A 13464-nucleotide genomic window follows, 5' to 3' on the forward strand; every position below is an offset into this window, starting at 1 on the left:
TGCTTGCCATTAGCTTACCTTGGATTTGGATACATTCTCCATGTTGCTGGCAAGGTCATCTATTTCCATTTTGTATTCACTCTTTTCTTTCTCCAGCTTTTGCTTGACACGCTGCAGATTGTCGATCTGTTCCCCAAGTTCTGCAACACTGTCTGCATGCTTCTTACGAAGCGCAGCAGCAGTAGCTTCATGCTGTAGAGTGGACTCTTCCAGGTCTCGTCTCAGTTTCTGGAACTCTGCTTCACGTTTCTTGTTCATTTCAATCTGGGCTGAAGTTGCTCCACCAGCTTCTTCCAGTCTTTCACTGATTTCTTCAAGTTCCCTGGAGAGATCAGCCCTTTGTTTCTCAACCTTTGCTCGAGCTGCGCGCTCAGCTTCAATTTCCTCCTCCAGCTCTTCAATGCGCGCCTGATGAATGAAATATCACATTCTGAGAATGACATTCTAATGATAACATTCCGCACTTCTGCTATACTAACTTCACTAACTGAGCTGATAATTGATACATTTCAGTACCTGGAGTTCTTTGATTTTTTTCTGCAGCTGGGCTGCCAGAGATTGTTCATCTTCAATCTTGCTCTGAACTTGGCTTAATTCAAAGTCTTTCCTGAATTTCACAAAAAAATGCATGTTAGTAAATGTAAGGTTCTTGTCTGCATGTCATGCTGACCTGCTTCAGAGTTGCTAGTTTAGCCATTTTAAAACTTTATTATGAATCACACAATTAAAAGTTACAATAGACAAATTCATACATAAATCAAATGCGCCTGATTTTCTTTATAAATAACAAAATCTATTAAAAAATAATTTTATGCGAGAAAAGGTTGTAGACAGAGAAGAGGAAAAACAGAAATCGTTGTCAATATCAACCTTCACAATGTTATTACCCTTTGACAGTGATGTCTATCTTTGAATTACGCATTTTGCAGTTGAGGAATTTACCACAAATGTTATTAGAAAGCTATGGAAATTATGTAGTTCATTCTTGTTCTAATCCCCAGTCTTGCAAATTTCCTGCATTTGAATTGAAACATTGCAACTATATAGCTTTATATCCCCCTTACATGTACTTACTTCTTCAGTTTTTCATCGCTTTGCTGTTTATCATTCTCAAGATCCATCACAGTTTCCTGGGACAGCTTCAGGTCACCTTCAAGCTTCCTCTTGGCCCTCTCAAGGTCCATGCGAAGTTTCTTCTCTTGTTCCAAAGATCCTTCAAGCTGAGTATTTAAATTAATATCTTAAATGCTATGATGATGAATAGGGTTCAGTTATTTATGCACATTAATACGGTCATTTTTGACAAAGTGATGGCATACTGCTATATTGGCCAAAAGTACATTGTGTACTATTTTGGCAGACGTGCTTTTGAAAAATGTAGTTGTTTTCATCTTCATCGGTGCTTACAAAAAGAGTTTGCTTAATCCAATGTTTTGCGCTCCAGTTTTTAACATCTGCTTATTAATATCTGTGGTATCAGGCTCATCTGGAATGCAGTAATCCCAGGTACACCGATTGAGCAGGCGTAATATTGTGTGAATGTGATAAGTTTAGCTCTTTTATGTGATGTCAGGATCCATAATGACACAAACCATATCAGAAATAGACTATGATTGGTTAAAATGTTTCACCCAGGAGATTTTAAGGCATTGCTAAATCACACAAAATGAAAGAAACTATTTGTTAGATTTGTGGAAGGTGGTAGAGGTTTGTTTCTATGTGGGTGGGTGTTTGCATGTGTGTAAGTATGAACACAAATGATTTAGCTAAAACGCTGTAAAAATGTTAGTTTTTGTCTCAAATATCCATTGTTGAGGTTTTCAGCATAGCGTAGGCCAAAAGTAGACTGCATCATATGTAATGGTAAATTGAAATAATGGCTTCAGGTTACCATGGTGTCAGACTTACTCGCCTGTCATGGATTCAATAATACTTTGCTCATATGGAGTAATTTCATACTAGATCATGACATTAGGTGGTAATAAGTTACCCAGAGGTATTGTACAACTGAAAGATATTTTTACCTAACTACAGAGAAAGGTGTTTTATTTTCATTATATATCAATAATTAATGTAGAGTCTGTTTAATAAATACATTATTTATGAAGCTTGTAAAGGATTACTTTTGATTAATTCTCATGACCAAATAAATAATTGAATACTTCTCACTGAGTCTGTTTGACAACACAGCAGAACATTCTTGTGTACAGAGTTGTATGGGTCCTGCTATATACCATACTATCAGACGATTGTTTCTTATCAGTTAGTACTAAGTCAGATGCTCTTTCAACCTCGAAAGAGGTGCCCACTGTGGGAGAAATCTGTCTTTTAGGACCTTACAGTTTTTTTTTAACCAATTCAACCTTGTATGAGCACATGATCTTCTGTTCACCAAATGTTAAGCAATACGTGCAGGTTTCACACACTATTTGATCCTCCCTGCCATCAAGGATTGACCCACTTTTCAATACAAAGCTCCTCAGCGCTTCCATTGAGTAGGTGTGGAAAGATCACAGAATAGAAGTCTCCTAGAGCCTTGCTTGCCTTCATTTCATGCTGCTCTTTCATAGCCAGTGAGACTAGGAGCAGCAAGGACAGTAGCAGGAGTACCAAAGGACAACACAGAAAACCTACAGCTATTTCTTCTGGCTGCCTATAATTGGAATCCATATGTAAGAGTTTTAACTATATTTTACTCTAACACAAAATGTCATCAAATTAGTTGTTTTGCGCTTAGCTATTTCTCCCTGAAATAATATGTGAGCTGCTGCCCAAATAGACTCTCTTAATGTTGCTCAAGTGGTATAAAAGCATTTGTAGAATAATGTGTCTTTTATGTACCTTAAGGTAGTACATGTATTACATGTGACAGAATCGTATTGCAAATAGTGGTAAATAGTATTAAAGAAAGTCTTTGTAAAGGACTGTATGCCATAAAATAATGTGAAACGTCAACCTAAGGTTTCCTTTCATGCTCTTTGAAACACGTTCCTTTTAAATGTATACTTACATCATCCACTTGCTGTTCCAGCTTGGTTTTGGCTTTGGTCAGAGTGCTGACTTTATCTTCCTCTGCCTGTAGGTCATCCAGGGTTTGCTGATGGGCCTCCTGGAGAGATTTTTTCTCTTTTGAAACTTTTGCAATGTTTTCATCAAGTACAGCCATTTCCTCTGTAAGATTCTTCACCTAAAATATTCAGATGAATACAAATAATTTAGGATGCAGTTATTCTCTATATTTTTGTTAATGTAAACAATCTGTCTACATTTACCTTATTTTCTGTGGCATGCTTTTCCTTCTCTACTTTGGCAAGAGTTAGCTCAAGGTCATCAATATCTTTCTTGAGCTCAGAGCATTCATCCTCCAGTTTTCTCTTCTTTGCTGTCAACTCTGCATTACTTTCCTCCTCATCTTCAAGTCTTTCTGTCAGCTCTTTCACTTTAGCTTCCATTTGGATCTTATTTTTAATGAGACCTTCGCATCTTTCTTCTGCATCTGCCATGTTTTCACTTTCCTAATAGAATAGTGAATACAGAATGTGTTTAATATTTATTTTGTAAAAGTATAGTTAGTTGTCTTTGACTTATGAACTGTCACCTACCGCTTGAACCTGTAATGCAAGATCATTCTTCTCCTGAAGAAGGACAACCATTTTCTCCTCCAGTTCCTTCTTTCTTGCTTCAGATTTTACCAGAGCTTCCTTTGTCTTTTCAAACTCTTCTTTCATGTTTGCCATTTCCTTTTCTGTCTCAGCGCTCTGCAGAAGTGGCTTTATCTTAAAATAAAGCTTCATCCATGGCCAGGTTTTGACATTCATGAAGGATCTAATATTGTACTGGATGGTCATAATGGATTCTCTGTTCAGGGTAAAAACAACAAATATATTATGAAAGGTTCAGTTTGAGTCATTATTATAGATTTTAGTGAACTGTGAATTTAAATAAATACCTTCTTTCCATCATTTTCCTGAATTCTACTCTCATGAGGAATCCCCTGCAGGCAGCCTGGGTTCGGGTGATAAGCTCTGCTAGCTTTTCATCTCTCATCTCTTCTAGGGTACCCAAGAGGCCGGCTTTGAAGAACACCTTCAATGAAGAAGTGGACGATGAACACTTACTGGCATTCTTAATGTTCCTTATTTTAATAATTTAATATATATATAATTTCCTACCTTTGTGTGGCCAAACTTGTACTGAGTATGGTCAACATCAATGGAACCTAAAAGTTTCTCACTAGCCTTCTTGCTGTCAATGAAGGCACCGTCAGGGATAGCACTTGCATTTAGCACTTTGTACCTTAAATAAATTATGATTAAACTTAGTTTTACGGTCAGTTCAGAAATGAAAAATGTGTCGCTACATTGTTTTACTTAACATATTTCTGGGATTAATGCTACTGTGTTATACTACAATTTTATGTAACTGATGTATAGGATAACGTTAATACATGATTTACAATCTAAAGAATATTATGAAAGTTATGAAATTCGCAACCAGTGAAACCATGTTTGTGCAGCTTTAGTGTAAAATCATCTTTTACCTATAAGACAGGGTATATTGAACTATATTTCACACAGGTGTTACTTGCAATCTTTTTACCTCTGCTTAAAGTCACCATAGAGGATCCTGCTTGGAAATCCCTTTCTACAAATTCTGATGCCTTCTAACACACCATTACATCTCAACTGATGGATCAGCAGATGATTGTCCATTACACCTACAGACAGAGAGTAGAGACCATATCAGTTCATGTAACACTCTCATGCAACACAGTGATACTCCAATACTGTATGAATGGGTAATCATCAAAATGACACTCTACCTGGAGTCTTTGTCTCATTGGGAATCAGGCAGCGCACAAAGTGGGGATGAGTGCTCCTCAGGTTAGTCATCAGCTTGCCCAAGTTTTCCTGTAATTGGGGAAATACAAGAGTGTAACACACTAAACACATAGAAGCCCACTTCTGAAATATCGGGTAAAACAAACACCTCTCAAGCAGTATTGTCTGATATATCATGTCACAGGACTAATTGTACCACAGTGACCTACAGTTATCTGTTACACTTACTCTGAACAAAGCAGACACGGTCTGGAAGGACCCGCCCTTCTTCTTCTTTCCTCCTTTTCCACCAGCAGCAGCTGCAGCTTCTAAGATTTGAAAGTAACAAAATATTACATGCATCAGGCATTCTGTCAAGATGACTTAGTTTTATTGTTGTTGCATCTTTTACTATTTGCATACAATATAGCATGATATTTACCGATTTCGGCTGCAGTAGCGCTGTAAAGCATGGACAGAACTTTAAGGGATGACTTTTGATACAGCTGGATGACAGAGTCATTCAATGGATCCTTGTTCTTCTCCAGCCAGCCAGTGATGTTGTAATCCACAGTACCAGCGTAATGCACCAGAGAGAAGTGAGCTTCAGCCTTTCCTTTGCCTGGCTTCGGTTTCTCAAAGTTCTTGCACTTGCCCAGATGCTGGTCGTACAGCTTGTTCTTGAAGGAGGTGTCTGTAGACTTGGGAAACATGCACTCCTCTTCAAGGATGGAGAAAATACCCATGGGCTGAAAAGAATAGATGTTATGGGTGAGCACTTACATATTTGTAACCAGTATTACTAAAACATTATTCACAATATGACCCACCTTCTCAATAAGTTCTATGCAGGCAGCGAGATCCATACCAAAGTCAATGAACTCCCAGTCAATGCCTTCCTTCTTGTATTCCTCTTGTTCCAAGACGAACATGTGGTGGTTGAAGAACTGTTGCAGTTTTTCATTGGTGAAGTTGATACACAGCTGTTCCAAGGTGTTGAACTAAACCAGAACAGTCATTCAGTGAGTAGATATTCATTACGATTATAGTATCAAAATGCTTCTACATCTAAATATCTTAAACTCACATCAAAAATCTCAAAGCCTGCAATATCCAGGACTCCAATGAAGTACTGCCTGGCTTGCTTGGTGTCCAGCTGCTGGTTGATACGGATCACCATCCACAAGAAGAGTTTCTCATAGACAGACTTAGAGAGTGCGCCAATGGAGTTATAGACCTGATGGAGGAAAAATTACCTATGTGACCTTGAAACAATGTACTCAATAAAATATTTGCTGATATTTTTCTTCATAAAAAGCAATCAGTATTCCTGATAAACACATGCAAAAAAACATATTTACCTGATTAACCGTCTGCCCCTTGGTGACAAATTCATTGCCGACCTTGACTCTTGGGTAGCACAGTGCTTTGAGCAAATCCGCTGAATTCAAACCCATCAGGTAAGCAATTTTGTCAGCAACTAAAGGTAGAACAGATGAGTATTATATTTCTGCTCTGTATATTTCAAATTTTCAATGCCACTTCTGCAACTTTTTATTTATGTCGACCTTTTAAACTGTTTCACATAATAATTGATATGATTTTAGCTACACATATTATCTCCCATTCCACTTAAATTAGTTTTTTTATTTGGTTCTTCACTTCCGTTACATTCCTGCTCCCTTATAGTCAATAAGATTATGTGACATTAATGTGCCTGTGGCCCTGTCTGTGTAGTAGCTGCATCGGTATTATTAGACTGGTTAAGTGCATATTTTCTTAAATAAATCCCCTATAGGAGCTTTTTTACACATTAGGGGGCCTATTATGATTGCGGTTTTTCCGCATCCTCCGGGCCGGCGGAAGCCACCGCCGGCCCAGAGGATGCGGAAAAACCGCAGCGGACCCACCAAAGACCCACCGCCACATTAGGATGGCTGGTGGGTCCTGGTTTCCGTCCGCCGCTTTTCCGCCGCGGTTGGCTTACAACCGCGGCGGAAAAGCTCTAATATGGTGGCGGTGTCTCTCAGACACCGTCCACCATATTAGGAAGTGCTTGAAAAGATGCTTTTCCGTGCGGATTTTCCGCCGTGGAAAAGCATGTGGAACTTCACTGCGGGGGCCCGTTGCGGGCCCCCTAGGTGAAGGGGGGGGTGGGGGGTGCACATGGGGGGTACCTATGGTACCCCTCTGCATTTGTATGCAGAAATCGGCAGGCACCGCGCGGTGCCTGCCGCTTTCTGCATACAAATGCAATGTATGCATTTTTAACATTGCGGCGGGTGCAGCTTGAAGCTGCACCCGCCGCAATGTTAAAGATAGAGGATGTGACCGCCACCCTGGCAGTCACATCCTAATCTTCACGGGGGAAACGCCGCTGCCCATGCGGACGTTCCCCCCTACTCTATGGTGGGGGACGGACTCAGGTCCGTCCGCCATCATAATCGGCCCCTTAATATGACATTTTCACCTATGTGGCTATGTTTAGTGAGCCAGGCAAACAAACTTTATTTGCATGTTAAACACACACATAGAAGTAAACATATAGTTAAAAGTCAATTCATGGAAATTTAGAGAATGGCATTAATTAAAGATTAAAAATATAAAAAATATAAAATTACCATAGCATACTTTTCCAAGAAAAAACTGTAGGTTTAATATAAATATTACCTTTCAAACAAATCTCTGCATTATTTAATAATTGGTCATGCTGACAAGTTGCTCTACATTGTACATAATTAAATTGTTTTAAATATGAAATATAAAAACTTTTTATTAAAGACTACATAGAATTGAGAAAAAATTAAATGTAGGATGAATTCAGTGCCTACCCCATCACATAGACAAATTTGAGACGACAGAGAATGTTGATAGCCAAAAGGAAAACAAAGTAGATAAAGAATCGTCCCTGACTAGAAAATAAACAGTAATTACCTATCCGTCTACAAGCACCAAACACTGTTAAAAAACCATTTCCATGACCATCTTCAGGGAAATTCATTCTTTTAAAGCTGGTTTCATGATTTCAGCCTTTTTCCTTCTGGGGTGATTACTCACTATATACCATGCTTTCACAGCCTTCTTATCTTGTGCAAATATTAAAGATGGATTATCAAATAGATGGGAAAAGCCTATTCTACTTAAGGTTTCTGATACATCAACCAACCAGAGAATACTAGAAGCTTTTTCTAGGCTTAGGCAGTTCTTTTGGATGATATGATTAAGGGTTTTCTCTGGATTACTCTATACTGAAACCACAAAGCCAAAGGTGACAATTTAATGTGATCTTCCATGTAGCTGAGACCTAATTCCCCTTGGGCAATATCTGAAGAGGATATCTAACACCCTCTTACAAAAACGGTTCTCCCCTATCAATAAATTGGCGCAGTTTGCAAATCTCCACACCCCAGAACCACGGGCTACAGTTGGAACTCAACTGTCATTTGTAGATCTCAAAATGTGGGATTAGGCCCATATGCTCAGAAAGGCGTGGTAGACTTAGGGCCGAATTATGAGTTTGGTGGTCCATCGGACTGCTGAACCCGTGGTGGCGCCGTCTCTGGACTGCCAAATTGGCGGTCCAACCGTCACATTACAACTACGGTTTTGAGACCACCACAGGACTGCTTCAACCGTCGGGTAATCCTAATCCCGCTGGGGTGGTGTGGTGAGAAATCTATTGGGGCTCTACAGGGCCCCCTGTTTTCTCTGTGCATGTGGGGTGCATGCAGAGGGGAACATGTTGTGTCCCCATGTATTTTTGCACCCCCTGTTCTTGCAAGGACCGAAATGCACAACATTATGCATTTCTATCTGTGCAGGAACGGGCTGTGGCGCTCCTATGGCGGTGCCTTTTTAAGGCTCTCCTATGAGCCATAGAAAGGCACTGCCGCAGGACCGCCTGCCAGGATTACAACTCATAATCTGGCGGGCGGACTGACTAGAGGTTTGGAGTCTTAGAGCGGGGCGCTGGCGTGTTGGTCCGCTCCAAGACTGCCTAACTCGTAATCAGGCCCTTAATTACTTGCATATGTGTCTGATGGACTTTAGCTAGGTAATGGTGATGTGAGTAGCCCATGACTCTGATGAATCACAACAAATGCCTAAATATGAAAAATTATTAACATAATTTGAATAGCTGGAACCATGAATGATGCCTGGAATACTTTTTCGTTTGTAGCCGCTGACCAAAATGTGTGACTTCCCAAAATTCATCAAGGGATCTCAACTGGACACGAATTCCACAAATTCGTCGACCAACGAATGTCAAGCATTAGGTGTTAATGATATGAACACAGCCTCGTCTGCATACAGCAGAGGGGGTGGTGGTGGTATGTTATTGGCAATGGAAAAATCACACAAGGAATTTGCCAAGGACAGGGTGAGATTGTTAATATATAAAATAAATATCAATGAGGAAAGCACGCAGCCCTAGTATCCCCCTCTACCTAATGAAAAAGGCTCTGTGAGCTTCCCTCGGGCCCCATATCTAAACGTTGCTATGAAGTTTGCATGGAACTAGTCCAAAAAATGAACCAATGTATGGTCAAAGCCCCGTTTCAGTAAGATCTGACACTGTTTAGAGTGCTTAACTGAATCAAAGGTCAATGGTGTATTTGCTCAAAATAAGGTGGAGTTTAAGGCACTGCTCGACTGCATAAAGTCACTTCTTAAATCCGTATTGAGCGAATGTAAAATATTATTACTACGAGCCAAGGCACACACCCAATTGAAAATTAATTATCTTGACTGTGGTATCAATGAGTGATATCTGGCAGTAGCACTTGGGATATCCTGATTAGATTACCTTTTTCAAAATCTGGTACTATTATCGAGAAAGAAGAACAGCTTGGGGGGGTTATTGCTAACCAGGATATTGTAAGCGCTGGTCAATAAAGGAGCCCATAATTCCACATTACACTTCTTTAAATCAATTGGCAGTCCATCTGGTCCGGGAACCTTATGGCCTGGTCTAAGTTTGATGCCTTCCTTAACCTCTTCTAATTTTAAGTCCAACGTAAATGGATGAAATATCCTAGGCTCGGACAGGATAGCTGATGATCCATGCTCCATTGTACTATAAACATCTGAGAAATGGTTAACCCACGCTGCAGTGTTTATGTGACAGCTAATTAGGATTTCTTGACAAAAGCCTAGCTTACACATCTTGGCAATAGTCTAAAATTCCTGTGAATCCCTTAGTTCATCCACTGCTACCAATTGCTCTCCATTTGCTACATTAACCTCTTGCCTCCTATTAACCAATATTACCTTATAAAATCAATGCGCATGTGCCTCCTCAGCAGGAACCGTGGGAAATGCCATTAAGGCTCAATTGCCTATTTGCTCTCGTGCATTTAGAATCATACCATTTTTGGGCGGGTGAGTATGTTAATATTGTGCAAACTAAGGGCACAGTAGACCAGATGTACTAATTGCTGGCCGTAAAAATCTAGTCACAATCTGCAACCAGTATTTTTGCAACCGGGAAATAATTTAATGATCGATCAATGTACTAATAGGCCCACTTGTTACAATCCAAATCAGAGTGGGCCGGATGTTTTAGTAAGGTAGGCAATTTACTCCAATTGGTGGCCATCAAAGGTATGGTAGTCTAGTAGGGTGAGCAGACCATCATGTCCGTGATTGCATTTCAATGAGAGGCAGTTTTTTTTCAATGCAACCTGTTTTCATTAAAGGAAACAGCTGCATTTAAAAAGAAAATATTTCGCTTTTGAAAAGTTTGCTTGATAGTTTCCAGAGGTCCACAGGACCACTCCCTACTGCCCAACAAATTATATTTTTAATTCCTGTCAGCAAATGTATTACCACCCCAATTTGGAAGCCAACAATTCTTCGGTGTTACTACAGGCACAAAACATTGGTACGTCACACAACGATTTGGTACTTGGAAGAAACACCTACAACAAGTGGCTTTCAAATACCAATTGAGTATGTGTTCGCAATCCCATTTTAAGAATCAGTAAAAGTTGACAGATTATGAAAATGGAATTAGTACATTTAAACAAGCACTGGCAAAAATAATAAATCTCGCCTTTAAAATGTGTGTGCCAAACTGTTGACTTTGCCAACATGTGTCTATAAAGTGTTGTTTAAAAACTGTAAAAGCAAAGAAACATTTAAAAATTCTGACTGAAAGGCAAATAATTGTCTTATGGTATCTCAAAACTGTCCATTGAATGTAGTGTTTTACATTTTTTTAATGGAACGGGTCAGATGAACGACCGGGACATTTAGCAACTCGCAAAATGCGCTCAATTGTGAGTCGCTAAATGCCATGTACAATAGAGTTAAAGACACTGTTTGCGATTCCCAATGGGGTTGCACATTGCATGCCTCATCAATATTCATGAGGCACTAGCAATTTGCGACCCCATTAGGAATGGCTGGCCCTCCCATGTATTGTGGCCTGCTGGGCTCAGCAGACCTCCATGTCTGGGACTGCTTTTCAATAAAGCAGGATTTTTTTTTAATGCAGCCCATTTTCCTTTAGGGAAAACGGGATGCATTTTTAAAAAAAATGAAACTTTTTGTTTCAATTTTTTAGGGACAGGTTGTGGTCCCTGGGACCACTGCCTGCCCCTAAAAAATATTTTGCCCTGCATTTGCAAAGGTTCTCATTTGCGAATGCATTACCACCCTCTTGAAGAAGGCAGTAAATTGTGATTGTTTTGCGCTGGTAATTGCGATCACAAAATATTCGTACATAGGATAGCGAGTCGCAATTAGGAAGGCACACCCTTGGAGCACCCCTTCCTAATTACAAGTCTCAAATCCTATTTAACAAGTCGCAAATTAATTGTGACTCACTAAATAGGGTTCGTACACGGCCCTATTAATTTTTGCATGCGCAAACGGGTCACTAACCTGTTTGCGCATGCAAACATTGGTCGTACATCTGGCCCCTTGAGAATGTAAAGGGAAACACTTGTCAAGGCCGAATTTACTATCCACAAGATTCAGCCATTTTCTCCTCTGCAGTGGCCCTGGGAGCAGATTTAGGGGCTCAAGGAGATGTGTCCTGCTAAGTACACATTCTGCCTCAGACACCTGCTGACTGGGTGCTGCAAAGAGCCTGTCCTTTAGTGCTTTCATGCAATATGTAGAATGCAGGAGATAAAATAAAAAGAATCCTTAAAGTCTGCTATTCAGCTCTACCCCAGCAAAAATATTCTTTTTGTGCTTTTACAGACAATCTGGGAGGGGTGAGGAAAATCACAGTGCAGGAGGTTGGGAGGAATGAAGCAACACAAGAGGGAGAGAGCTAGTAAATACATGCACTTTCATGGGGTGTTGAATAGGGGTGGGTGGAATTTGCGTAGTCACGCTATGCAAAGCTCTGTGAAAAGGTAAAAAAGCTCTGCAAGCACGCAAAGGTTCTGTGAACATGCGGAATTGCTTGTTCCACCTGTTCACAATGTTTTTTCCTGTTCGCGAATGCTGCCTGCGTGCTCAGGGCGAAATATCTTGCGAACACGCATTTTGAAAGCGCGAACAAGCAAAAAATTCTGCGACGCCGTGGATCGCTATCTTTTTGGGCAATTCTGAATTCTCCGCGGAACGTGAAATTACACAAATTCCGCGAGCGGAACGGAATTTTCCAGCCAGGCCTAGTGTTGAAAGAAAAAGGAAAAGGTAGCTTGTTATATGTGAGAAGTTACAGGATAAACGTCATCTAGTCCAAGGGATCACAAAGAGGCCATGCTCTATGAGGAGGAAAGACACAATAAGAAGAAGGAAAACCATTGAGGAAGTAACAAGCAGATGAGAGTGACACTAAAGCCGATAAATGGTGGGAAATGGGCACGCTGTAAGCCCACTGTAAGCTCACTCCCTGTCTGGTTCGACCTAAAACGCATTTTTAAGGTCGCAAACAGTGAATTGGGATTTTTACAACAGTAAAAATTATTTGTACATTGGGCCCAGAATGCGTAATGTTGGAGCAGGATACCCTTTCAGCCTAGGGTAAAATGAGTGTATTTCTGCAGTTCACACTCATCATAAGTTATGCAGTTGTTTCTCCTTACCCCTCTAATTTTGACCTTTCTGCGGTAAGGTCAGTTTCACTTTGAATAAAGAGATTAATCCCCTTAAAATTGATGCATTTTATTTAAAAAAAAAAAAATAATTTGATGCATTTTAAAGTCTGATGCTATTATCTAAGATGAGGGTTATAGCATGCCCTACCTTCTGTGCCATCGGGCTCGGCCTGCTCCTCACGCTGTTTCTGCTTGAACTTCATGTTTCCGTGGTGCATGACTGCTCCTGTCAGCTTGTAGATGGCGATCTTCTCATCTTGGTTGAACCCCAGGATATCAATGGCACTCTGTCATGAAACAAGGGGGATCCTTTTATGAATGGGAGAATCTACCTAATTGAATGACCATGTATGGTAACTTTTACACCCCTTTCTGTTAGCAGGTTTGGGTGAGTAGGCGAGGAAGCCCCAGTTCATTGTCACTTACATCTGTAGCCAGAAGTTCTTCTTCGTCATCGATGCTCTTCACGGCAATCTCACCCTGGCTGACGGTTGGGTAGTCATATGGGTTTGTGGTGATGAGCAGCATTTCTGTTGAAGAGAAAAAAATAGAATGCATTAAATAATGCAGTAAGACACTAGGCA

The 13464-nt window shown here is 40.3% G+C and overlaps 1 protein-coding gene across 1 annotated transcript in view; it reads right to left on the reverse strand.

Moving 5' to 3' along the window:
- The window catches only part of LOC144785847 (myosin-4-like), a 46643-nt gene that overhangs the window by 15411 nt on the left and 17768 nt on the right, over positions 1-13464 (reverse strand). The window contains exons 10-26 of the mRNA XM_078664692.1: positions 13307-13410; positions 13029-13167; positions 6182-6300; positions 5908-6057; positions 5651-5821; positions 5263-5569; positions 5070-5149; positions 4823-4910; positions 4600-4717; positions 4173-4296; positions 3950-4086; positions 3603-3858; positions 3273-3515; positions 3011-3187; positions 1075-1220; positions 517-607; positions 19-408 (exon numbers count right to left, since the gene is read on the reverse strand). Coding sequence (XP_078520818.1) covers positions 19-408; positions 517-607; positions 1075-1220; positions 3011-3187; positions 3273-3515; positions 3603-3858; positions 3950-4086; positions 4173-4296; positions 4600-4717; positions 4823-4910; positions 5070-5149; positions 5263-5569; positions 5651-5821; positions 5908-6057; positions 6182-6300; positions 13029-13167; positions 13307-13410 — 2840 coding nt within the window. The remainder of the gene's footprint in view (positions 1-18; positions 409-516; positions 608-1074; positions 1221-3010; positions 3188-3272; positions 3516-3602; positions 3859-3949; positions 4087-4172; positions 4297-4599; positions 4718-4822; positions 4911-5069; positions 5150-5262; positions 5570-5650; positions 5822-5907; positions 6058-6181; positions 6301-13028; positions 13168-13306; positions 13411-13464) is intronic.

This window comes from Lissotriton helveticus, chromosome 10, assembly GCF_964261635.1.
Source record: "Lissotriton helveticus chromosome 10, aLisHel1.1, whole genome shotgun sequence".
In the NCBI taxonomy this organism is placed as follows: Eukaryota; Metazoa; Chordata; class Amphibia; order Caudata; family Salamandridae; genus Lissotriton; species Lissotriton helveticus.